The following is a 27,550-nucleotide window of genomic DNA, read 5'->3' on the forward strand; positions in this document are numbered from 1 at the left end:
GTTAAAGCCTGAGCAACGGAAGAAATAACAATAGTTGCCTGATTTTGCACTCATCTAATCTACTGTGGCTTATTTATTGAACAGTGATACATGCAAACACCTTATTTTAAAAATTTCATTCTGGATTCAGTAAAGGCTCATGTAACACAGAAAGCCAGTGGGACAGTTTATAGAGCATTCAATGTCCTAGCTATAGCAAACAGAGCCTTTATATTTCATTTTAAAAGGCAATATGCTCACCAGCACATGCTGGATCGAACAATGTAACCTGTGAATAAAATCTTGAAAATTATTTTTCCTTAGTTAAGAAGTGGAAGAGTGATTGTTAAACAGGTGTAATTACATGCATACTTTAATATACCGCAGAGGAAAAGGCGGCTAATCATTTGGAGTTCTTCAAACTGCCAGCTGTAATAAGCAAGAGAAATACTGTTTGGAGGGTCAACTTTTTTTCAGAAGTTAAATCTTCCAAATTTAAAAATAATAATAATAATAAAAAAATCCATGCAATGTACAAAGAGCTTTGTTTCGTAAAGTTTACATGATAGATGTTCTGCTTGTGAAAGTGTTTGTACCGGGATTGCATTTATTGATCCTCTCTCAAATAAATAGGGCAGTATTCCGTTCCATGGCCAAACCATGGAACTTTCTTTAAACTTAACTTAACTTTCTTTAAATTGTTTGTGGGACAAAAACCCCACCCCAAACAACTGTCACTTGAATATGATGGCGCTTGCAATTAAAATCCATTTGGAGAAAGAACAAAACCAAGGAAGGCAAGGCGATGCAGAGCGCACCGCGCCCCCGCACAGCCACGGCCGACGGTCCCGGCAGAACAGCCGGGTTCCCCTCCCCGTGCAGGGAGTTACTTCAACCGAGCCGCCCGAGCGCATCTGCGACGAAGAATTACTTTCTGGCAAGGAAAAGGGGAGACCGTGATCCTGAGGACGTCTGCAAAGTGAAGCAAAGTTAACGAACAGTAAAATACTTCCACTTCTTGCAGATTTTTTTTTTTTTTTTGTGGTCGTTGCAAACACTCCCGCGTTACGTGCTTTATTCTTATGATCTGCATACAGACGTGAAATGGACACAGCATCTTCCTTACTTTTAGTTAAGACGCTAACCAGCTGTTGCTTACAGGGAAAAATCATCCTTTCCTTAGTCCTATGACCTTACTCATCATTTCGTCTAACTTCATCACGGCGGACCGCTTTGTTGTTTTTTTTTTTTTTTTGTCTAACGTTTCCAAACATTTCCCATTTTCCTCCGTTCCAGCCCAGGCTCGTCTTGTTGAACCAGAAGGGCTACGACGGCGGCGGCTAGCCGGGCAGCAAGACGGGGCAGCCGGCCCCTCGGCGCACGGCAGGGCCAGGCCCAGCCGGAGGAGGCACGGCACCACCTGGAAGAGCCAGGGGTGAGCGCACCGCCGCCGCCGCCGCCGCCTTCCGTTCACCGGCCCGGGAAGGAGAACCAGGGCAGCCCAGCTCCTCGGTGTCATCCCCGGCAAGGCGTGCGCTCCGCCGCCCGGCCCCCTCTGCCGCCTCGCCCGCAGCCGCGGGGAGAGAAACTTGGCTGGAAGGGCTGCGACGCGACGCGACCCGACGCGCCAGGGAGGCAGCGGGCCGGGAAACCCGCAAACGTGCCCCCCCGCCCAGCCCCCTTGATACCGCCGCCCCCCCGCTGTCGGGATGCGGCCGCCGTCCCGCTGCAGGCGGCGGGCTCCGCGCTGCGGGGCGGCCGCGCCGGGGGAGCGCTGCGACCGGAGACCCGCCGGCGCGGGCGGGGGGGGGGCCGGGGCCGGGGCCGGGGCCGGGCTGGGGGGGGGGGGGGAGGCGGTGGGGCAGGATTAGGTTTCAGGCCGCCGGGGCGTGCCTGAGCGCGCTTCCCCCGCGGCGCGGCTCGGCGCCGTTACTTGAGGGCGGGAAGGGCGACGGCGGAGAACGGGGGCCGGGCCGCGGGGCCCGCCGAGCCGCCGGGGTAAGCGGGGCGCCGGCCGGGGAGCGGGGTGATCCCGCCGGTGTCGTCTTCCGGGGGTGCGGGCAGGGCGGGGAGGGGCCCGCCGCGTCGCTGGAGTTTTGAGCGGCCTTTTAAAACACATTCACCCCGCCAAGTTTTATTTATTATTGTTCTGCTGGTCCGGCGGGTTTGGCCGGGGCCCGGCGCGCGGGTGGGGGCGGTTGGAGGACGACAGAGGCCGTGGAGCTGCGGGGGGAGTGGGGGGGGTGTGAGCTGAGCTTGTTGTCCGTCCGTCCGTCGCCTCCGCCCCGGGCCGAGCTGTCCGCGGGCGGCGGGGAGCGGCGCTGGGGGCCGGGCCGGGCCGCGGCTCCGGCCTGCGGCACGCAGTGGGTCCGCGGGCTCGGGCGGCCTGGCGGGGAGCCGTCCTCGCGTAAACAAAAGCCCGGCCTCCGCCACCGGCTGCTGCAGGGAGCTCTGCCCCCGTCCGCCCCCCCCCCCCCCCCCCCCCTTTCTCCTTTTAACGCCAGCGGGCGTGTTTCATGCCGGGGGAGGTCTTCGCATCTGCTGCCGCCATAGACCTGCGGGCGGCCGCGGCCCTGGGGCGGGGGGGGGGGGGGGCCTCCTGGTCGCCGCGGCCCTCGCCCGGAGCTTGCGGTCGGCGGCGCTGAGACTCGCTGGGAGGCAGCGCCGGTGCGGGGGCCCCAGCGCGGCCGGCGGCTTCCTCCGCGGCTGGTGTGCGGGCTCCTGGCGGGGCGAGGCCTCGGGTGTCCGTGCCGGTACCTGTTGCCGTGCTGATCTTGGCGCTTCTCGCAGGTCCGGAGCCCGCTGTAGCCCTGCAGCATCCCCCCCACCGCCGGTCTGCATGTAAACGTGACCGCTTTGGCAAAGTGGAAGCGGAGGGCCGAGGCGCAAGCCTCGCTTGTGCCCTGTGATGGGTCTGGTTGTGCGAAGGAAAGGATCTGCTTTTTGGGATGGTTTGTTTCTCGTGTGGTGTACCCCCTTGCTGCCGTTACCTCCCTACGTTTACTGGAGAGAGTAATAGGAGGAAAGAAAAAGTAAAACTCTCACAAAGCCGACCATTTGAACTCCGTGTACCTCATTTAAGAGATTTGCTTTGCCGTTTGGCCGAACAGTGTATTTCCCCCCCCCCCCTCTTCTTTCGCTTTTCTAAACGCTGTCTCATCCCGTTGGTTTTTTTAACTTCTTGACACGTGCAGAAGGTTTTGTTAGTGTAAGCTGTTGGAACAGAAAACGTTCTTATGGCTTCGGTGCCAGGAAGTGTAGAGGAGTCTCTTGGTGGAGCAGAGCAGTGATTTACTGTCATCAAGCTGAAGGGTCTGAATTCTGCCGTTGCAGAAGTCTATTGTGTAATGCCTTGTGGTTTTCCATATCAGCACTGCGTTTTCCAAGATAACAGCAACTTCTTGGGAGGGAAGAATCTAAACTGGAAAAGGGGAAAGTGGTAGAATATTTTTGGGAAATGTTACTTGATGCTCCTGTGTAGATGGAAAGTAATGTAACATTAGAAGAATGCAGAATGAAAATATCTAAGGACATACCCACCTTAACTAGCAACATTTTTTATGACAGAAGACATCACCTTGTTTTTTTTCTTTTCAAAATTATTATCCATTTTTAGTATATATATTTTTTATGTTTCCGTGGCTTGTTAATGGTAACGTGCATCTAACATTTACTGACTAGCACTGCTGTTTCTAACGGCTTCCTTTGTGCTTTCAAGAAGCTTTTTCATCAGGAACTGGATACATTCTCCCCTCTCTTTGCGCAAAAGTGCACTAGGAAAGTTAGATCAGTATCAGCACTATGGAAAAGAGAACTGCACTACTTACATACTGATGGATGATCTTTATATTCCATCTGGCTCTGTGAATTCTTCAGAGAGGAATGCCATACAACTTCTCAGTCACGCAGATCACTGTAAATGGTTTTAATAGATAACACTTTAATCAGTGTATTGAGAGCCATTATAAAGACCTTTTAAATCATCTGCTTCATGTTTCATGTAAGAAAATTTAAAATTCTGTGGAGTGTATCCAGTAAATTTTCTGATTGGCTTTATATTTGAGCATCCTGCTGAAGCAGTTTAAGCCAATACAATGCCATGCTGGCATTATACTGTGTCATCATTGGTAAGGACAGTTTTGTTTCACCATTGGCATTCCCAACAAGTCAATATATACATACGCCATTTTTGCCTACACAGTATTGGAATATTTCTTCCGTAGGCTTTTCGGACCCTGTCCTTGCATCTGAGACACCTTGCATGATAGTCTTGTTACGTGCTGTAATGATTTTCTGCATTACTTGCCCATTGTTGTCACAGTATACAATGAGAAGTTTGTATTTTCAGTTTGTCAGGAAAATGGCAACTCTTTGTTGAAGCTTACTGGCAACTGTTCAATGGGGCTTCTCATTTATTCATTTATGTGTGCTGCTGTCACCTCTGTGAAGAATCCAGTATATGTTAAGAGGTGCAACTGTTAAAGGAACTATGTTTCATCAGGTTTAACTGAGTTTAATGAATATGGTAATCAATTGCCTATGCTGAAAACATAAAAAGGCAATATTAACCATGCCTGGGTTTCATACATTAATTCAGTATATGTAGTGTCGCATGTATTGTGCGTATACTGAAAAATTGCTTTTCAGTTTCTGAAGCTAATCCTGTATTTAAAAAGTTAGAAGAAAGTGATTCCAGTTCATCTCAAGTTAAAATATTTATTGAAAGGTGATCTGTTAGTTTCCTTAACCAAAAAAATTCCCCCCAAACCCAACCCCTACAAGAAATATTTCCCCTACTATGTTGTTGTTTTTGCAATACTCTTTACAAAATACCTTTGAATGCACTGTACCACACACGTTTATCAGTAGGTGAGAGCATTAGGTATAGTTTAGGCCCATTTCCCTGTTGCAGTTTTAACTTGCACATCAGCTAACATGGATACCATGCTCATGTAGGGCTCCTTAACAGTGTTATAGAATGTTATTAATTAAACATAGCGAACGGATTGCTTGTTTATCCAAAAGCATTGTAAGTTTCCTTAAGACATTAGTGTGACGTGAACAGAAGCTTAAAAATAGTTGAATGTTCAAAATTCTGTTTTCATAGTTGCTTCCAAATACATGGTGCTGGTCAGCTCTATCACAGTACTTAACATACAGAGCCACTACTGTCATCTCTTTGATGCATTCACCGTTGTGCTAAATTTCAAGAGGCTAGAAACATCACTTTTCAAGCAGTACTGCCTGTAGTCTTAATATAGGCTGTGCATTAGTTTCAGAACTGCCTTTTTATTTCTGTTTTGAATATTTCAGAACAATTTTTATTAGCATAGCTTTTAAATGTAAATTTCAGGCTTCTCGTTCTTGCCTGTTATGTTCTAGATAGTCAGTGGAAATCTGCTTTGTTCCTTGTGGAACAGTGCACATTAATTTTGCTTGTATTAAATCCTTAATTCGAATCAGTTCTCTTTTCTGTCATCTAGAAACGTGCAGTCCAGGGTCTCTTGGCTGATGAAACCAAGTGGTTGATGTTAATTTGGCAAGCTTATGTCCTGTCAGTAAAATGGTAGGCTAGCCTTTTTTCCCCTTCTTTCCTCCTTTCCACTTTTTGTTTTTGTTTATCTCCTTTCCCTGTTGGTCACTGCTCTCCTGCATTTAATTCCACACCCTTTCAGTGTGTGCTCAGGTATGCGTTTTGCTTTCATTACAAGTAGTGAAGGCTACACCAGCCAGGCTGCAGTTGTCAAGTCCTTGTAATATTGCTTATAATCCTAGAAAGTGCTTTATGCAACAGAAAAATTGCCTTTGTGACAGTGGAAGAATACATAGAAAAGCATGAGATCTTTAATTTACTGTGAATGGTTTCTGCTGCCTTTATATTGACAAGACTCCCTGCAAAGAGTCTGGGGATCACCTCAGTTTTCCTCTCAGGGAAGGCAGCCAGCACATGGGAGGTAACTGGGCAAAATGGAAGAGCTCCTGGAAATTGCAGGCAAAGCAGAAGATTTAGCAGAAATTACTATCTGCCACTTCCTGTGTGGTTTGGTTTCCATTTGTGTGCCAGGCTGTGCTAACACAACATGCTGTTTGAGTGATAGCCAGAAAGCAGGGGAGGGAAATGACAGGACATAAAAATCGAGTATGAATGGATATCTCTAGCCCAGCCAAATCCGGACCCAGGTGTTTAAATTTAGATTAGAAGTTTCAAAATACTCTTTTTAGCAGCTATAAAATGCATGTTGTGATTGCTGTGCTGCTTAATTGAAACAGGTTTAGTTGTAATCTTAAGCAACTCCTAGCCAAAGTTTGGGCCTAGAGATCACTCTTAAGATAGGCATTTCCTCTGTATCCTCAGAGCACTTAAAAGTAATGCGGGAGCTACAGGGCAAAGCCTATTACTAGGTTTTCTATCTTTGGCATTGCATGTTAGCTTATCCAGTGCTATGAGCGTTAGTTTCTGGAGTATTATCTGAAATGGCTTTGTGAAGTAAGAGATGGAGTATCCATCCATGAAACACAGTAAGTTTCCTTGTAGGAAGTACCTGATCAGGTGTGAAGGAGTAATCATTGGAAGTGGGTCATCTTTCCCTTTTCATGAATCTTTTGGCTGTTTAGCTGAGTGGTTTGCGTGGTTGTAGTGGAAAGGAGGCGATTAACACAAATTTCATGTCATTTAGAATTCTGACACCCGTGGATTTTAGTGTTTTAGGAGTGGGCACAAAGAAACCAGAGCTGCAGCATGCCAACTGTTTTCTGGCAGCTGACCTTGCAGAAGACCAGCAGCATAAAGAGTGGAGAAGTGTGTATATAAGACATTTTTTTTGTTAGCCTGGGAAGAATCAAATTTCAGAAGTGCAGCTTTGAAAGGGATCATCTTTAACTTTTGTGCATGCTTAGTAGAAGATGTCATGTTTCTCACCATGTACCTGTCTAAAATTACTTGTGTTTTCTACTGTCCTGTTATAAAACAGGAGGAGAAGGTGCCTTTTTTTTTTTTTTTTTAAACCCACCTGTGCCTTTAAAAACCTGGAAGTGAATTTAACTTGCTATTCATTTAACAGTATTTCTTCAAGTTGCAAATAAAAAGGTCTAACTTTGTCAGTCTTTGTTCTTATTACTGTGAAGAGATTAATGAACTTTAGCACTGAAATACAAAAATAGTTAAATCTGCTTTGAGCTAAGCTAGTAAGCTGTTTGAGGTGTGAACAGTATTTGTGCCGTGTATAGAAGGGCTGGTTTTGGCTTCAGACTCCTGTGATACAGGGTGCCAGGAGTATGCAGAATGAGAATCAGAACTAAACTTCCCGTTTGTGCATCTAGAAGTCTGTGATGGCATTATAAAAATATTCACTATAGCAAATAATAGGCTTATGCCTTTTAACAAATAATCATGCATGCCTCCATACTTCTTCCCAGCACATTATTGTTAAAATATCTAGAAGTAAGCTGGTTTAAAGGCCAGGAATTGCAGCTGTAGTGGGTGGTGGTTATGGGTATGTCTCTGTGGTGCATTTTGGACAGATGTGTGCTTGCTTGCCCTGTATTTCGGCAATGTTAATGTGCCACTGAGCTGGTGCTGACAGATCCCACTTGTTAGCATGGATGTAACACAGCAGGAGCACAGTCACGTGGCTTTTCGCCATTTCAGAGTGTGGGCCGAGTGTACAGGGGTCATCTTGGACTGCGACATGTAGAAATGCTGGTGTGCCTTCTGTGTCGGAGCAAGTGTCCTGAAGGAAAACATCCTGACAGCAGTTTCAGTCTTGCTCCTGCTTAGTGCCGCAGTCGACAAAAGCATTAATCTGGTCAGCTGAGGAGGGATTCCCCGCTAATATAAACACAAAATAAGGAGAATTAAACTGAGAGTTAAAAATGGATTTCCTGATGCTAAGATAGCTCTGGAGCAGTATTCCTACCTCTAAAACATGAGGTAAATAGGAAGTATATCATTAGTGTCTTAGCAGAGCTAAGGACTTCTTTTCATTGCAAATTAGATAGGATCATCTCCATCTATAGAGTATGTTTAGGACTTGTGTTTGCTTTTAGAAAGCTTCCATTATAAATCATCAGAGTTCATACCACTGGGATTGCACGAACACAGTGGTGACCTTGTACATTCTGTCACTTGTAAAACATGCCTTTCACAGCACACCAAAAATGAGATTTTAGGCAAGTTGAATCATAACATAAAGCAATATCCAGCTGCTCCAAAAGATACGGACTTTTTACAGCTGCATGTCTTCTTGAGGTTCTCGGGGAGCTAAAGCAGAAGAACAGTAACCCTGTATTTTTCCTGTTCAGTTTCTTTAGAAGATGAGAGTTGAACATACGGTGCCATGTGCTTGTGCATATAGTACTGTGATAAACAGGATCATGGCACTGAAATGACTGAGGAATACTCCACGTCATTTTTTTCCACACAGTTCTCGAGTTGCATCCACAACACAGCCTCAAGAGCAGCTGTAGAGGAAGAAATGTAACCGTGTAAGAACTGCTTTGGTTGGCATTGCCACTGGGAAAAACACCTGTGAACATGACATAAATGCCTCTATTTGTAAATAGGGGCGCTGCATAGAAGAAGTGATAGTAGTTTGTTAATTTAGAAGGAAAAGCTATGAGTGATTAAGCTTTCAGGAAGCCAGCTTCCTTCATAATGTTTAAATAAACCCATCCAGCCCTTCCCATGTAAAATAGACATTTTTTTTTGGTCTTGTTTTTGTAGAGTGACAAGGTGAAAACGCAAGATACTTGGTTTGTTTTTCAGATCTGGTTATCATGTGCTGGGATTTGCCTTGCCAAGTGAGAAAACAAATTCATAAAGGCTTGTTATTATTTATTACTGATATGCGTAACTTGGATCATGGAATAAGGTTACTTTGACAAAGTCAGGTTCAAAAGGTTTGAATATCTGTCTGTAAGTGGTACATTGTGTCCTAAAAAGGGTGATCAGTGATTCTATACCAATGTATTGGCAAATTCAAATGCAATAAAAAAAAATGATACGAAGCCTCAGGCATGTTGAAACTAAGGAAGTCTTGGTGATGGAATTTGAAACCATTTTAAACGCACTTGATTGGGTTTTCTGCACAAACTGCAAATAATACAGGCTTGTCAAAATGTTCATCCTGGCTTGTGTTCCTTATAAGTGCATCTATGTTAACAGCTGTTCTCTTGCATTTGTTGTGAGGATCAATTCATGCTTGTCCTGCTCAGGTTCTCTAACTAATGGTCCTGCTGAATTTTAGTTAGGCTGTCTTACAGCCTAACTAAAAGGCTGTAAAACTACAGGGATTTGTCAACACCATTCCTTTTCCCTATTTTTCTCCAAAGTTTCAGGAAAAATAATTTTTCCTGAGTGCTTAGAGATCACAGCTATCTGCATATTGGTGAGCTCACCAGATTCAAGTCAGGATGCTATACTGGAGTGCTTTCCTATTACCAAGAAAACAAAGGCACCATTATGAAAGATAAGATGGTAAAATGCACAGCTCAGTTCATACACCTGCAGTGATATTTGAACTGCTCGCTTCTCAGCTATCTATCTCCACCAAATATATTCCGTCACTACAAATTTCTGAGCAATTGCAGACACGCTGTTGAATAAAAAAACCCAAACCCCCAAAAGCAACAAAAAAGAATAAACAAAGCAATTTCAGGTTTTCTTTTTCCCAGTGTAGAATTTACTGCCTGGAAACCCATGCTGGTGAAAACCAAGCTGTCATCCAGATCCGAGTCTCAATTCCAATAGGCGTTAATAGTGGAAGCTGTACTGTGGGAATCCTGCAAGCCTATGTAGCATGAAGACTTTGTGACTTGCGTGACTTCTTTTTACAAGGCGACTTTAGAAAATGTGCTATGGCTCATGCACCTGAAATTGTCAACATAGGGCTTGAAAACTGATCCCACAGGGAAGGTTTTTTTATGAATCACTGAAAAGGAAAGCAAACTGTTTAAAAGTATCAGTGACAGCTGTGATTGATAGCTTCTGATTAAAGCAATGCAGAACATGTTGTGCAACAGTATGCAGACAAGCAGCTTTGGTATGGAATTGCAAAAATATTACAAAGCATGTTCCTAAAAGCTACTTTCAGGCAGGTTTTAAGCTCCAAAGTGACTCAGAATATGGTCACCTCTGAGGTTATTTTAATTATCCAAGGAGATACAGTTTTTGTGGATTGTTATTCTGTGGGCTGTTGCTTGTTTTCAGAAGTCAAGCTTTTTTCTTCTCCTTCAGAGCTTAGTGCTTCTATAAATGTGACCTTTTTTTTTCTCTGTTATTTTTCAGGGAAATACTGTATTTGCTGCCTCTTACCATTATTGGAGTAGAAGCTGAGAAGCAGAAAACATGTTGGAAACGATTGGTAATCTTTTTTTTTGTTTGTATCACTATATTTTTGTGGCCAAATTAAGTGTGCATGGTGGATTTAGGGCATAGGCATATACTGCTGAGAGAGGTTTTGTAAAAAAATTCCGTTGTGCTTGGAAGTACATGATGTATTTGGGTTTTTGTATTTTGTATTTTAAAACAAAAGGTGTACCATCATTTGTTTATTGTACTTAATTTTTAGCCTGTTGTCTTGATTTCATTGTTTCAATCTTTACTAGAATTAAAAAAGTTCTCATGAAAAGGACAGTTGTTTTCTGTTATGGCTATTTTTGTCACTACTTACTTAGAGTGGTCTGTAAAGACAGTTCCTGTAACTGAATTTTAATGAAAGCTCTTTCACTTTTGCAACCCAGTTCTTGATGGACAAAAATGTAATTTTCATTGGCTTCTGGTTTGTGCTCTGCCTCTGACTTCCTGATTCATTAGACATGTTTGGGCTGGGATTTTTGTTCAGAACTGAACCATTCAAGTCCTCTGTAGTTTAAAGAGTAGAGAGGGATACATTTAAACCTGTTACATGCTTGTATGTGGCTGTTTCTAAACTGACCAGGAATGATTATTGCTACAGATACACATCGGGCCCTCCAGGCCATGGAGCGCTTACAGGCAAAACTTCGGGATCGAGGTGACATTGCAAACGAAGAGAAACTGAGCTTATTGAAATCAGTGCTGCAGAGTCCTCTCTTTAACCAAATTCTCAACCTTCAGACTTCTGTTCAACAACTGAGAGATCAGGTAAGGAAAAGCAGCCTCCTAGGCACAAAAGAAATATTGCTAAGAAGGTGCAAAAATGTGTGTGTCTCTGCATGTTGAATAGTGAAATTAAATAGCCTAAATTAAATAGCCTAAATTAAATGTCTGATCCAAAGCTTCAGGGAACTAAGGGGGACATACCCATTGACTTTTCTGGGATTTTTTGAGACCCATAGTTTGTGTAGGTATTTTTTATGTTATGCTTGTTAGTTATGATGTTCTTGGTAGGGAAATTGTGATACTGGGTGGGGAATTATCATAAGGCTTTCTGTCTCTGTCCTTCAAAGGGAACATGTTTTGTATGAGATCTTAGGATTTTTTTCCTATGAGGTTTTTATTGCTCTCTTGTGTCTTACCCTGCTAACATGAGAATATATAAGGGAAGCTGTGGAATGTTGACTTCAGAAGCACATGAAAATCTATTTTTTTTGTGTAGGAATAAAAGATCAAAGAGAACCGAGAGCTCCTACCTTCTTTTTCCTTGCTCAGGGTTTTAAGTAAAAGTATTATTTTTCTGCATGTCTTCGGTGAGGATGAGAAAAGGAGCAGCAACTCGACTGTATTGACTTGATTATTTGTTACTATAATTTAATTTCCTTATCAGCAGAATAAGAACTTGAAGAATATAAAAAGTAGTTCAGTAACTGAATTAGGACTAAACTGCGTATCTGGCTTTGCAAATAGTTGTTACTGTCGACTCCTGCAAGATGGGCAGCTTGGTGGCTGTATGCAGAAATGCCAAAGTGGGAGGATGCAGCCCCTGCACACTGGGCCTGTGGAGCTGCATCTGGTGTCTGACTGGACTCTGGCTAGTGAGGAGTCATCACAATCTTGACACTACTTCAACTGTGTGGCAGAAGAGTACAATCTGGTCTTTACTGCTTCTTGTGGATTATCTTGGTGCTATTTTTGCACAGACAAGAAGGAAGTTAGAATGGTTGTCCATAGTGCTATACCTGACCGTGCTTTTCAGATTTTGCATGCTTGGTATGTAGAGACTTGATGACATTGGCGTGATATAAAAAAATGTAGCAGAAAAGCCTTTCTTAGGGTTTGTTTGCTCTGCTCTTTGACAAGGAGAATTTAACAGTGACATCCAGAAATTATGCGAATTACGTGGTGGTGACTCTGGGAAAACTTGGTGAGAAGCAAAAGTGTGCCTGAAGCATTAATGGGAATTTGGTGAAAAGACAAATTAAATTTTCACTTCTAGATATTAGCTGTGAAGTTAAAGGATGCTTCTCTTTTTAAATACAGACACCTAAATTGGTAAAATGAAGCAGCTGATGCTACAGATGGGTAATTTCAGATGTGTATTTTTTAAAAAGCAAATAACAATTTTACCTTCTGCCCTAACTCCACAAGTTTATCTGTCTGGTAACTTTAGTGGCCTGTGCGTGTTGCATGGTACGTATTCAGTCTAGTTGACAGGGGAGCTACTTAGATGTGAATTCCCTTCTTGATAAGTGCTTACATGAACACTTGCACGTGCAAATAAATGTATGTTTCTGGCCATTCTTAGATTTGGGTCAGCTCTTCAGAAAGTGTCCTGTATTTTCTCTGTAGAATCATTTCTTCCCTGCAATATAACATGAGATTATCTGTCTCTTCTTTGCTTTATTTAAATGTTTATAAAGCATATTGAAACAGGACAAAGAATAAAATCATGAAATAGGCAGTCATGTTAAAGAAATTGCATTTCTTGGCATTGTCAAAGGCTCAGTTTTGTTCAAGGACACCCTTTAGTTTTCTTTTTATGTCTGCAAAGGTGCTGTGCTCTTGAAACTCTTTAAACTACAGATTGGTGAAAGCTGCAAGGCATGTGAATAGTGACCAGGCTTTTCGGCCAAGCTGTGCCAGACTGAGGAAAGAGACAAGTTGTTTTCCAAGCACTTGCAGTAAGAGCTGTGTTTGAGACAGGATGACAAGTGGTGCTGGGCTGTGCAGTGACTAGGTGTTGGAGTCTCTACCCACTCAAGACTAAGATGGCTAAATTTTTGTGATGTTTCACAATGAGCTGCACTGAAAGTTGAATGGGGGCCTGTTTCTTCTCAAGGTGAAGTGTAAGTGACAGTCTGTTAAACTGCTTCTGTGTTTTTAATTAGTGTATGAGTTTTTAAAAAGCTACAAGACTATTGCAAAATTCTCAGATGGCCATCTTTAAGGGAAGTGTTGGTTCAAAAAGAGGATGAGAGTAGAGCAGCAGTAATGGCAATTTACTTTCTAAGTCAAACTGATTCCTTGCAAGCATCCCAGCAGAAGTAGGTCACTGAGTGAGACCTACTTGTGGGCCTATAGTGGCCGGAATAAATTTGAGGGTAGGACATATTCCTGTCTTGAGGCACTGTGTCTGGAAGGTGTAAAGATGATAATGAGAATCCCATCTTACATTTCTACAGCGAGTCTGGAAAATGAGCTGGCAAATCTTGTAAACATCTGTCATGTTTTCTTAGGAAAAAATAGGATACAAATACATCGTTTTGGCAGCCAAATATTCCTTGCATTCCAGTGAGATACTACCATTTTTTTATGGTCTAAATAGTAGACTTCCTTTTCTTTTTTTTTTTTCCCTACAGATAAATGATCTTTTAAGCACCAAAAGATCTGAAAAACTGTGTGTTTCTGCATGCATGGAGGTGTTTCAGATTTGCTGTCCCATTTCTGTAAAAATTCTGTGAGTTAATTGGAAATTGATCCCCTTCATTGTTGTTGTGTACTTAACAAGAGCATCTTGAATTTGCATTTGTGTTACATGCAGTAGTGTGGACTGAGCGGTAGGTTGCTTCATCTGGATGTTGGTGAGGCATGATGCTGAAGTCAGCAATTCTGATGCTTTGGTGCTTATTGGTAGGTGCTTTGAAGTTTTTTTTCTTGAATGAGCAAGCAAAATTTGTTTGCAGTGCAAATCTGTCATTGCAAAGTTGAGAACTGGACTGGGAAAAGTCTAGAGACAGCAAAGAGATGTTTTTTTGAGAAATACTGTCGTGACTTAACTAGTCGCTTCAGTTAGGGAGCACTGAAGGAACTAGGGTTTTTTCTGCCTCTCTGTATCCTTATTTTTCAGTGAGTGCTTGTCTTGTCATGCTGGAGGGCTGTCTTGTTGTTTGAAGATAAGGGAGTGACAGAAAAGAAAAATAGATGTTGTGATGCTTTGAACTTTTCAATGGTGTTTTCTTTTCTTTATAAAATATTTTAAAGAAAATACTCAGACCGTGATGGCAGTCCTCTCCTGCTTCTCTTCCTTTCCTTTTTGTCTCTCCCTTGTCCACCACTTCCTCCCCTCCTCCTGCCATCTCCACTCCACTCAGGGCTCTGCCAGAACAAAATACGCTTCCCTTGGCTGGGCTGCATTCCTCAGATTTTTTCTGCTCGCGAGTTTGATCATAGGTTTTTGTATGCAATGCAGTAGTGGGGAAGAGTCCCCCTGCAGTGCAGAACTTACTGGGTTGCATGGGATAGCTGGGTGTCAGCCCTAGAGTGGATATCGGGAAGAAGTGGAGAAACTGTGTCTTTTCATATCGCCTGTGAACACTCGCTTAATTTTGTAGTTTGCACAAATAGAGGAGACCTTTAATTCCTATCCTGAACCCTGTTCTGCAACAATGCCGTTTGCTCTGTGTTTTGAAGCAAAATGCTTATAAGAGATGCTGATTTGGGATCTGCTTCATCCACCCTGAGGACGGAGACATAAAGGAGCGGCCAGCAGGGCAGTGCTGGAGCAGTGCTGGTGCCAGTGCCAGTGCCTGTTCCTGGGGTTCCCTTGGGGGCTTTCGCTGTGGCACAGGCAGCGTGCCTGTGGGGAGCGCCGGGCAGGGCAGGGCACTGGGCAGTGCTGTCCCCGCTGCTGGCTCCCTGCAGGGCTCGCATGGCGGCTGGCTTGCGCTTCGGCACTTCAAGTGCGGTTGCTGCTGCAGCTGACCTTTTTGCCACTCAGGATGCTTGCAGTCAGCTGAAGTACTGCCTTGTGCTTCTTGGGGTCTCCGAGGGCTGGGGCTTAATGGCTGGAGTGCAGAAACACCGAGAATTTCTTCTTACTCAGGTTGAGACCTAGCAATGCTGATTACATTGCTTTAAGTATTGATACACTGCAGACATGGCTCGAGTAGCTCCCTTTTTGTTAAAAACATATTTTGAGCAACTGCATGTAAGCACTGTTTGATTGCATTTAGTGTCCGTCTGTTCAACTATAACGTAAGTTTTATCATACTCAGTGGTATTTGTGAATTTTTCTTTTTGTCTTATGCCGAATTATGTCCACGTTGCAGATGTTACGTACAGTAAGGAGAAAGCCAATCAAGGAAAATTAGCATAAGCCAAATTATAAAACAAAGCAATATTCTTTCATATGGTACTTACACAATCACAGTGCTATAAAGCTACCTCTTGATGGAATTATGGTGATTTTATTACTGCAAAGTAGTGCAATTTATATGTTATGAAAAATATTTCATGCAACCACAAAAGCATCATCTTCTTGAGATTTCCACTTGTGGTTTATTGCTCCCCCTGGAATGACCTATACTTCTGTGGTTAGCAAGAATATAAACCAGTTCTTCTCAACTTTTACATGCTGTAAGCCTGTATTTTGGGGAGGGGGACGACAGGGAAGAGAGTGGTTGTCACATTTCTGCTTGTAATTTGTCTGGAGATTCTGAACTTCTACCTTTAGGATCATTATAAATGTCATTAAAAAACAAATGTTTTTCAAGTGTAAGTGTGCATGTGTGTTTCAGGAGAGGAGACATTCTGAAATTTAAGTTTTTTGCACACTCACGTACACAAAACTTTATTCTGTTAACAGTTTGACATTTTTCCTAGAGTTTTGTTTTTTTCTTGGAGTTTCACAAGTCAGAAGCCACTTTATGTGAGGTAGGCTTCCCGTGTTAAGCACATCCTCTGCTGAATGTGTAGCTGTGTTAGTTTAAAAAAGGTGTGATGAAAATGAGGTGTTGCTATCAAGTGCTATTGAAGAGGTGGTGGTTGATACTGCATTGTAGCTGTGCTGTAATCACAGTTGAACTGAAGATTCAAGGTGAAGCTTTTTAAAGTTCTAGTTAAACTGGTGTGGGTTGGAGGGTCATTTTTGCCTTTTCCTGCTGTATATAGTATGCAGCACTCCTTTTCAGTGGTGTTTCAACCATCATGCAAATAAAAACTATCCAGTGTCTTCAGAATAATAGCGTTAATTAGTTATGCAAAAAGTCTTAGAAAAACATGAACAACTTCGATCTTCTGGTTTGGAAGGCAGAAGGAATGGGAGTGGTCAGTCAATTCCTGTATGTTTGCAGTAGTGTCCTAGCTCATACGAGTATGCAGAAGGGATGAAATGTCAGAGTGAGAAGGTGGGCACTGTATCGCCAATTTGAACAGGATTTGGTCTATGAAAACATACAATGTAAAACTAAAATATGAATCAGCCTGGTGCTACTTCTATTTTAGCATGGGGATGTGTGAGTTTTCTACCAGAGAGAAGCACGTAAATCCCTAAGGAGACTGTCATATCTTAATTGGAGAACTCCTTCAAACTTACCTAGAGAAGAAAATAGCGATACTGGGCACGTGTTCAGGTGGAAGTTAATGTGCCTGTCATGGCTAGCCTGCTGTTTGAACATTACAAACAGTCAATGAGCTGCATAAAGCAATCTTCAGTTAAACAGTACTGGCAGAACATATGTAGAACATAGCACATGATGGGCACAGAATTCCTCTGAATACTGAAGGTTGTGCTGTATGGGATATTGAGTGGCACAAGAAGTATTTTAGATTCAGAGAAGGCATATAACACAATTTAGCATAGGGGCAATGTGTCATACTCAACAACATTTTATTTTTGATGTGTAGTTTCATTTTTTTTCTTTGCTGTTTGTGCATACAGGGAAGTGTATATTAAAGAAAAACAATATCATCATATAAACACCATTTGTATTATTCATACTATTCAAAAGATGTGGTGGTTTAGGATTACTGTGGCTTGCTTGATCTACTCTGTGTGCATTATATCATTTTTCCAGTGTTGCAACTTGGTCCCTACACATTTCTGTGTAAAGGAGTGTTCTGGATACAGGAAGAGACATTGACTTTTTATCCAGAGAGAGGCTTCACAGGCTGGGATTGTCTCTGTGTTAGTAGTCTGCACACTGTGTGGTAACATGGAAAAAACTTCAGTGAAATTCATGAAGGAAGGTAGAAGGGAAGTAGACAGTGGGGTGAGCACAGCAAGGGTTCCTTAGCTAGTCAGTTTCTGTGCCTTAAAAGTCTGTTACTGTTCTTTTTTTTGCCTGCGTGGCTCTCTCTTTATAAAACAAAAGAGGTTCTAGCTTTCTGTATATAGTCTCAAATTTTGCTCTTAGCATTATTGTGGAATTTTCCATTTTTGCCCTTTTTTGTCTTGGAAGATGGCTGCACACTCCATTCAAAGCAGGGAATTCATGCATGGTTGAGTTACATAGGACTATCAGTAATATCAGTGACCCTTCCCCTTCTGCCATCCCAAGGACAAAACCTCAGAAAGCTCCTGCCGCATTAAAAGGGTCCCAAGACAGAGTAATGCTGTGCTTAGGATGGTGCTAAATGAAATTGAAGGCATTTCATATATTTTTCTCCAGGTTTAATCAGATTCACTGGAGTCATTACCTCTCTCAGCTGGTGAGCCTTGCCTACTTAGTTTGAGGGTACGACTCCAAAGGCTGCACCGAAGAGGTTATGTGAGCTCTCAGTAATCTACATTGGGCAAAATCAGTAGGTTTTGCTCATATTATGCTGTTGCTTGTTTAGGCTAACCCTGCTGGCTTTACTTGAGCAGTTGGTGAGTTCTTTAGTGACTTCTTTCACCAAGCAAGCTCTGAGGATGGTAACCTTCAGCAGGAAGAGCATTTGAGTGCTGTTTTCTACAATGAACACTGCAATTTAGAAAATGAACATATATCCATGACTTACTAACATTTGTGATATCAGACCCATATACCATGGCCTTGAGAAGTAGTTTGGGTTTGCGAAGTAGTTTGGGTTTGCATCTTTCATGCTATTAGGCAGCCTTGTCTTGCTGTGGAAATGTAAAATGTTTTTAAATAGAAACAGTGCAAGACTGGCTAATTACAGTGGTGTTAGATACTTTTAGGAATAGTAATTTGACCCATAACAATTTTTTGCGGGAAGGAATGTGGCAGCAGAAGGTATAAGAAGATTTGAAGGTGGAGGAGAACAAGAAATGAAGCATGTTAATTGACCAGGTTCAGTGATACACTTTTATACATTGAAATGGATGACATTGGGAAGGTGGCAGTGAATTAACCTCTTATATGGACTCATGCAGATAAGAAATGCAGTATGGCATAGACTTGATTAGTTTCAAATCCATGCATATAATATAAGGGGAAATCTTGCATTCACAGAACGGGAGAATTTGATTATGTCTCTGGGTGTTGTTACATGCAATGAACTGTGAAACAAGGCTTATCTACCTGTGCCTTACAGGCTTGCTGAAATTACTGTATGTGATTAAAGAAAGTGCATGTGTGCACATTTTGGGCATTATGATTTGTTTGAAACATAACCCAAGTGATTCCTTACAAATACGGACAGCAGAAGATAATCGCTGTGTGATGGAAATCACTGAGTTGCAAACATCCTGTCTTTCCTCTTCCTGTTTTTTTATGGCAGAGCAGGCTAAGTGCTTTTGAGGACTTTTCTTTCCACTGCTGTCTTGTGATATCTTTTCTGTAACTTGAGGGTCTTCCCAGGCACATAAGGTGTTCAACAAATGATGTTTGTTCTATTGTATTTCCCTAAAGCACCCGGATGAGAAAGAATTTTGTGATGGAGAACAATACTGACCTTTTAATGACTGAACTGTTGGGAGAAGGATGTGATAAACTTAATGGAAGTAGCATGCTTAAACAGTTGAAACTGGTGCAGTAGACATTTTAGAATACATTTAACGTTTTGAAACTTTTTGTTGATAACTTGAAGTCTAAAAATAAGGCTTCAAGGAATGGGAATCCCAGTCTTTTGTATTGTGGTGCAGAATGCTAGAAAATTTGCACTGTACAACTGTGAAAAGTATTCTGCTGCAATATTGTCCTAAATTGTGGTTAGTGTGCCAGGCAAGTATGAACCAGATTGATGTGGAGTAAAACGGTGCCTGTTGACAGTCAACAGGCAAGTGGGACAACAGCCAAATGAAGGCTCCTGCTTCACCTGAGCTTTATACCACCACCAGCCATTCATTAGATTAGTTGGCAGAGACCTGCTTGAAAATGGGTAATTTACTATGGCTGGGCAAAGTGGAGAATTTTCTTCTTTTCTTTTCTGCTCTGACAGAATTGTATTGGCAAGGCTTTCTGTATAAAGGTATGACTGTGTTTTTCAGATCAGCCTGGTAATTTTAAGACTTGTTCAGTAATTCTCTATTTAATTCTAGCATATGTAGAGAGTCACATTGGCAGCTGTAGTGCATAGTGATGCAAAAACCCTGACCAGTGAAATTTGTTTCCTATGTAGCTGGTGAGGTTTCTTTCTTTTTTCATCAAAATACACATGCTTTTTTTAAAATTTTCTTGTAAAATAATTGGTAAATCTATTTTAAAAAATACTGGTACTGTAGAGAAATCTTGTTCATACTTGCTTACCTCTACTATTGTGTTGGAGTACTTCAAGCTGCCATGCTGATATGATCAAAAGAACTTTAGGCAGGGTATGGAAAAGAAAAGAATTTTAGATTATTTTCATCAGTTTCTTTCATGCTTTATGCAGATAATTCACAACTTCAATAAAAAATATGAAAGATAATTTTTCTTTTTAAGATGTCTTTTTAAAATTGCAAGTTGGGATTTCAGATGTTTTTAACAAGCAATTGGCCTATCATGATGCTTTTGGGTAAGGAGGAGGTTTCTGCTGTGTCTATAAATCTGTGTCACCATCAATCTTTTACAGGTAAATATTACACCTTCTTTACATTCCACTGGTGAATTCCCTCAGCTTCTCCATCATGGTGTGAACATGGGGTCCTTGCCACATAATGAGCCATATTTGTTGGCTCACCAGAATGGCAGCCCAGCTAATGTGCTAGAAGCATCAATGAGATCCATTACTCCTCAGGTTAATGGGAAGTCTTCTAGTGATGACTTTGAGCAGCTGATCAGAAATATGTCCCAGGTAGGCATGTCATCTGGTAACCATGAAATGTGGATCACTGATTATGTAGAAGATGAAAATATATGTATGTTTATTTAAAAGCAATTTGAGTTATTAAGCAAACCAGAGCTCACTTGCTATGTAAAACAAAACCAACCTTTTAATTTGAAGAAGAATTGGTAAATGAGAAAACAGTTGGAAAAGTAGCCTTGACATTGTCACTGCTGAGTTACTGTCCTTGGCTGGGCAGTGTGCCTTTCACAGATCAGCATGCCATTATATTTCCATGCTCATTGTAGGACTGCCGCGCTGTGCATGAGGGAAATGCTTTGTCAGAGCATGCTCTTGTATGCATAACTAATGAAAGCTAGTTCTGTGACTTGATTGGAAATAAGATGGAAAATTCCTTTTTGGCCTTGCTACGCATTGTTCTGTAGTCTTTCTGCTTCCCTGTGGTAGGCAGAAATGGTGTATGAGTTCCTTCAGTGAATGGAGCTGAGAATGGCCAGGCATATATTCCAGCATTTTTCTAATTAACCTGTAATAGAGCCAGATAGGAGAAGTCTCCTGCTGTTCTGGAGAGCCTTTTGCATGGTCCTACTTTTTTCCTCTTTCTGAAATTAGTCCTTTTTCTAGTTCTGCTTGGGAGTTGGCCTGTACCCTCTAAAATTTTATACACACATACATCCTAGTTTAGTCACTACTAAGCCTAAACACTGTATATTTAGTTGTTGTTTCCTGATTTCCTCTTCTGGACTGTAATAATATGTATTTCTCAAATCTTTAATATTGTCACTTTTCTGTATGATAGCAAGAAATTGGAAGTGAACAACTATGTTTCAGTTATTAGCTAGTATAGCCTTGTCCAGCTGTAGCCGTCAAATTAGAAACTCATTTCCAAGTTTTTTACCACATTCATTAATGCTGCTATTCAACATTTTTAACATTTGTACCTTTTTTTTTTCTTGTACTGAACAGGGTCGTCTTGTTGAGACCATTGAGCTTATTAAACCTTTAAGTGGTGGTCTGGGCTTCAGTGTTGTGGGACTCAAGAGTGAAAACAGGGGAGAACTAGGAATATTTGTGCAAGAAATCCAGGAGGGAAGTGTGGCACATAGGTAAGAGCACTACTGGAATATTTTACCGTGCCAAGTGTTAACTTGACACTGCAATTTACTTGTGTTACTGCTGTTGTTTTTGTGGTACAAGGCCATGTTTCTCTTGTGTTCTAAGCCATACATCATAGCAGATTTAAAATTACTTATCACTACAATTTATGTAATGTTGGAACAGGGCAGCATATGATCAGTTCTGAATTTCTAGTAGTTTCTATGTGGTTTGTTCATAATATCTCCTTTCCAACAGGGAAAATAGGGAGGTTACTGTTCAGTGTCATGGCTTTTAAAGCTGAAATACCGATTTTGCCATCCTTGAATGGGCCTCCAAAAAATTTGGTGCAAAAAAAATTGCATGTAACTAGCAGGGTTGTTTGTTAGGTAGGGTCGCACTGAGCAGGTGTGAAACCCAGCACGCAAGGCTTGATCTAAAGTTGTTGGACTCTTAAAGAGATGTTCAGCTGGTATTACCAGAAACTCAGCAATAATAATAGCTTGCTGAAAGTTTGTTTTAGACTCTAGTCCTGATTCCACAAATAGCGCTGAGAGAAATGGATTTCTGCTGTAAGAACAGCCTGAGGGAGCAAATGAACTCAGTGGTGAATGGCAGCAGCACTGGTTCACTGCAGTCTGGTGGGGTGTATCACTGTTTGTGGATTTGCTGACTAGGATCCTGGCCAGAGCTGCTTTGTGGTGTACTCTGCGTGTTGTGTGAGGTGGCTAAGTCATCTTGGTGCTATTTCTCACTGTCCTGTAGGGAGAAGTGTTCTGATGATTTGTGGTCTGAACACTGTCCTTTTAACAGAGGGCAGAGTGTGGCCTACAGAGTTAAATCAGTTACGAAAAGTGGCATGCTTTATATCATTACATTATTTTTAAATCTGCCTAAATTCTACTTACTTTTTTTTTTTTTTTTCTTATTCCCCCCTCTTCCCCTTCAAGAGGTCTTTGCTTTTACTTCTCTTATTCCATGGAGTTGAGACCTATCTTTACTGAATCAGGGCCTGCCCGGTTCACTGATGAGAAGAGAAACATTCAACAACTGCTACAGGGCTCATAAATCAGAAAGGCCCTGGTCATAATAAGTCTTCAAGAGCACTCTGAAAAACAGTTCAAATTCACAGTCAAAATATTACGGGTTGAAGCTAAATAGTGTTTTTCCTGAATGCTGTTGAGTACCTTGGCTTCTACACTGTAGGTACTCACAAAAGCTGGTGTAATAGGGATCATTGTTTTTGTTGCTGCCCTTTGTTTTCAAAGCATTGCCACTTTGGGATGTCAAAGACAAGATTCCAGAGTTTTTGCTGGTTTGTTGCAGAAGCAATAGAAGCAGTGGAGGAGGCAGGGGGTAACTCATCTGTGTAGGCTTCATACACTTCCTTTGAAGTAGATCTGGGGAAGGGCTCAGTATGTAATTTTACAGTAGTGATTCCTTTTGTCAGAAAGTGAAGAGTTATTTTTTAATTTGTTAAGGGCTTTTTTTCCACTCCTTTAAAAGAGATCTGTTTTATCATTGTTTTCCTGTTTCTCTCTCTGCCTCCCATTCTTTTTTTTTTTTCCCCCTGGTTTTGTGCAAAACAAAATTTGTTTCCATAACATCTTGATGAAAGTGTGTTCCACTCCATGGTTTGATGAATATTCAGAGTGGGCGCACTGAACAAAGTGGAGCACTTGGTCTGTTAAGCAAGAGGCTCAAAGTCAAGAATAAACATAAGTTCCCAGGCTATAGTTGGGAGCGACTGAGATCTAATGTGCTTAGTCTCGCATGGGGGTCCAGGGAGAAGAAAGCTAGCTAGGGGGTAGTAGCCAGGGGAGAGTGGCAGTGGGATTAGCTTCAAAGGAAGCGATCACCAGGGTGCTGCATCAGCTCCTTTCAGCAAAACTGCAGGGAGAGATTAAAAAGTGGGGGGAATAGAGAACAGGTTATTAAAAATACTGGAAAATTGTCAAAATACTGTAATTTCTGTGGCAGCACTTCTCTGTTTTTTCTTGTTTGTTTATTTTGTCGTCCCCCTTCCCCATTTACCCATACGTGACAGAGATGGAAAGCTGAAGGAAGCAGATCAAATCCTTGCTATTAACGGACAAGCCCTTGATCAGACAATTACACATCAACAGGCTATCAGCATCCTACAGAAAGCAAAAGATAATGTCCGGCTAGTTGTGGCCAGGGGCACTTTCCCTCAGCTCATCAGTCCTGTAGTTTCCCGGTCTCCATCTGCTGCTAGCACAGTTTCAGCCCATTCCAACCCGGTGAGTATACCCCAAACATCTGTGTATTCAGTTCTGGGCATGTATGCGTTTACTGCATCTAGTATTTTGAGACTTTTTTTTGTAACTTGTTTGTACATTTCTTTCACAGTCATTGAGTTTTTTCTTCCGTTTATCTTTGTTGTACATTTTCCTATGCAAAGAGTAGAAAATACTCAAGGTTGCTGTGGGGGGCGTCTTGATCCTGGACATATTCCTTCTTCCCGACTGCCAAATTCTCTGTATCCACCAATGCAAATACAGCATGTTTACCTTACTATATGAAGCTTTATTTTGAGGTAGCAGGAAATGGGATCTTTTCTCCTCTTCGCCTTCTGCTTGGGCAAACAGAAATTTTTGAAGCATTGCAATCTGATCTGCACCACCAGCTGGATGGGTGGTTCTCTGTTTGTTTCTCTGTTGTCTGTTAGTGGTGAGACTCAAGTAATACACCGAGAGAGCCATCAAAATGCCATGTGTAGGGACATTCTTTAGGAACCCCATAAAACAGCTCTGCTACATTTCCTTTCCTTTGAAAGCTTTTGCACATCTAGGTGTAGAGAACATAGCTCAGAAACATGGTGATAGTAACTGCACGTTCTCTTCCTGATATCTTATTCATGTAATGGCCTGGTATGAAACGGCCTATCTTCAGTTTCTGTAGGTTTCTCTGTTCAGTCATCTGTGGCTTTTCTTTAAGGGAGTCGATAATCAGAAGTATATAGAGCAATCAGTCTGGAAAAAGCAGCTATTTTAGTGTTTATTTTAATCATAAGCATAAGACCTTTAGTGAACAAATTTCAGAATTATTCTTTTCTTCTGTGTGCAGGAATAAAGCTGATTGGCCTAACATTTCCCGTCAGCACATAGGAGAGGCCTGCTCTCTTCCAGTATTCTTGTGACAGACACACTTCTTTCTCTGTGTGGTTGCCTGCATATTCTCCAAACAGCTTCCCTTGCTTCAAAAAATGTTTCTTTCAAACCTGCTACAACTCCTTCTGTTTTTTTATGCATGCCTTTCCCAATCCTTGTGTTCCCTTCACTTTCAAATGCTGGGGTAAGGCAGCTTATCTAGAGCCATTCTTTTTCCTTCAGGCTTTGCTTGATCATCATTGATTAGTGTTAAGACTGCGGATTCCCAAACAGGTACTACAGGGCTTTGAATTTGCAGTACCTTGATTATTCCAGAATAACTGCTTGTTTTCAAGATCCTAGTTGGTGGAGGACCAGCTGCGGTTTTAAATTTCAGATGAGTTTATGGTGTGGGTTGTTCTTCAGGAGAAACAATATCAGGAGCTTCCAGTCGTCCCTTCAGTACCGCCACATGAGAGTGAGCTAGCGTTCGCCTTTCTTTCAGGGGAGTTTTCCTCCTGTCAGAACAGGAGGCCTGCCATCAGAGCTACTTCTTTCCAGTGCTGTTGACATCAGATAACCCAATATCTGTTCATTATACAGGGGGCAGTTCTGCTAATGCCTACCTTGTGACACTGGTGCTGCTTTCAGCCTTAACATCTGAATTGGGTTTACGCTTCCTGCTGTGCTTTGTTACAGTAGCCGATGTGAACATGCACTTACCTGAAGATTTTAATTTACAGTCCTGTGAGATTTCCTACCAGCAGTATTTTTCTCACTGACCGAAATGGGGCATGGAGGCCGACAGTCGTGGGTTGCTTCTTAAATTAATTCTGCGAGTTCTTGAAAGGTCTGACCCACTACCCAGCTCTGGTTTGTACTAGAGAAATTCCAACTGTTAGGGAATGAGCAATTTATTGCTTAAATATTATGTAATCTTATACCTAATAGTAATTGTTAGAAAGGGCCTGTATTTCCACTTTCCTTCCACCTTCCTTTGTTCAAAAACATAACCAAGAAATAAGAGAAAATATTTTGCAAGTTTTAATATGTGTGTCTTTATTTTAATCATTTGCAAGCTTATATTTATTCCTTTTAGGTTCACTGGCAGCACATGGAGACCATAGAGTTGGTAAATGATGGCTCAGGTCTGGGATTTGGGATAGTGGGAGGAAAGACAACTGGAGTGATTGTTAAAACCATCCTCCCAGGAGGGGTGGCTGATCAGGTAAATTCAACTTATTTTTCTGTTTACTGTTCAGTAGGGTGTGGAGTTACTCTTTATTTTTATAATCATGCTACTTAGTGGTAGCTTTTTTCCTCATAAGTGTAAAAAAGAGAGAGCAAGTGGTGAAGTTTATCCTCAGTAAAGGTGTGTTTAGTGCAGGGGATCTGTGTGTTTGAATGCAAAAGTTGCATTAGGCTCTAAATCACATTTTCAAACCTGTTCAGATTATACGTGTTTGGTGTAGATGCATTTAGACTCCTGATTCTTTCATGAATGTACTGGTTGTAATCTAGGGGTGGGGACACACACCAAACACTTACTTGCTTTGCCCTGACAGCTAAGAAAAGCATCTGCTTCTATCTACTGGGCTTAACTGAAGCTTGGAGCAGGCATGTGCCTTCATGTGTCTGCTTCAGGACATGGGCTCTGCTTCTGCCTGAAAAGGTCATATGAACTGCATTTGGTGATAATAGCTCATTTCTAGCTTCTCCGTTGGACAAGTATCTGGGGCTGTGTTAGTGATGGTCAAGGATTGAATAGACACAGAGACTGGTCGGTCTTCCAACCACAGAAGTGGTGGCCTGATAACAAGGCCTGGAGATGCATGGATAGGGTTTACTGCTGCACTCTTTCCATGAGAAGGTAGATGGGTTCCTTTTACAGACCTGTCTCTTTAAGTACTTTTCATATGGGTTAAATTCATGTGAAGCTTTTTTATTGATTAAAGGTAAATCATTAGGAGAGTAAACCAGTGGAAAGCAATACAAATAACTGGATCACAGTAAGGGAGAAAAGTATTTTATTTTGAAGTTACAGTTAATCCTGAGGGCCAGTTTTTAAACAGAAGTGCAAAGCTGAATATGTGTTTGTATGCTGTCTTTTGGAAGTGTGTTTGGAAATGAAACCTGAAGTTCTGTAATCTCCAAGCAGTTGTTAAATACCAGTAGGTAGTAGCCATAACCACATGCATTTTTTTCAGTGCTCGGGTGACTGACTGCTTGAAAAAGGATGTCCTGTATATTTCTGGGGAAGTTTCTAGTAAAATTAGTGTGCCATTAGGCAACCTACTTTTCTTCTCCATGTTATCAGGTTATTGACTTGGCACCCAAAACGTCACCTGATTCATATGTCTTAAAAGTGACTAAAGCTAGGTGGTCTTTTTCTAATTGTATGATACGTGGGAAAAATGGCAGGATGCTAGTAGATCTTTTTCATCATTCTTCCTCCAGCATGGGAGATTGTGTAGTGGAGACCACATTTTGAAAATTGGTGATACGGACCTAGCTGGAATGAGCAGTGAGCAGGTGGCACAAGTTCTGAGGCAGTGTGGAAATCGAGTGAAACTGGTGATTGCAAGAGGTCCTATTGAGGAACTACCTCCACCGGCAGTCCCTCCAGGTACACCGGTACCCACTTCCACACCAGAGAAACAGGTAAGCAACAGTGAATATACTTAACTCACAGCAAACTTACTTCAAACTTCCTTTTCTTTCAACTGCTATTTGAATGTCTGTCCTGGTTTTAGCTGGGATAGAGTTAATTTTCTTTCTAGTAGCTGGTATAGTGTTATGTTTTGGATTCAGTATGAGAAGAATGTTGATAACATGCTGATGTTTTCAGTTGTTGCTAAGTAGTTTTTATATTAAGTCAAGGATTTTTCAGCTTCTCATGCTCAGCCAGCAAGAAGGCTGGAGGGGCATAAGAAATTGGGAGGGAACACAGCTGGGACAGCTGACCCAAACTGGCGAAAGGAATATTCCATACCACGTGACGTCATGCCTAGTGTATAAACTGGGAGGAGTTGGCCTGGGGGGGATTGCTGCTCGGGGACTAACTGGGCATCAGATGGTGAGT

General features: G+C 42.0%; 1 protein-coding gene across 12 annotated transcripts in view; it reads left to right on the forward strand.

The window, feature by feature from the left end:
- Positions 1-1,846: 1,846 nt before the first annotated feature.
- Positions 1,847-27,550, forward strand: part of MPDZ (multiple PDZ domain crumbs cell polarity complex component) — a 1,139,709-nt gene continuing 1,114,005 nt past the window's right edge. For 10 of the 12 annotated variants that reach the window (XR_007505031.1, XR_007505032.1, XM_049794701.1 and 7 more), the window contains exons 1-8: positions 1,847-1,977; positions 10,265-10,340; positions 10,935-11,101; positions 20,051-20,272; positions 21,230-21,369; positions 23,406-23,619; positions 25,568-25,696; positions 26,926-27,129. Coding sequence is in view for 10 of the 12 variants with exons in the window: in XM_049794701.1 (XP_049650658.1) it covers positions 10,325-10,340; positions 10,935-11,101; positions 20,051-20,272; positions 21,230-21,369; positions 23,406-23,619; positions 25,568-25,696; positions 26,926-27,129 (1,092 nt within the window). In the remaining 2 variants the exon portion in view is untranslated. Of the gene's footprint in view, positions 1,978-3,869; positions 3,895-10,264; positions 10,341-10,934; positions 11,102-20,050; positions 20,273-21,229; positions 21,370-23,405; positions 23,620-25,567; positions 25,697-26,925; positions 27,130-27,550 lie in introns of those variants that run through there. The other 2 variants (XM_049794699.1, XM_049794693.1) reach the window with 2 other exon arrangements.

This window comes from Accipiter gentilis, chromosome Z, assembly GCF_929443795.1.
Source record: "Accipiter gentilis chromosome Z, bAccGen1.1, whole genome shotgun sequence".
Taxonomy (NCBI): domain Eukaryota; kingdom Metazoa; phylum Chordata; class Aves; order Accipitriformes; family Accipitridae; genus Astur; species Astur gentilis.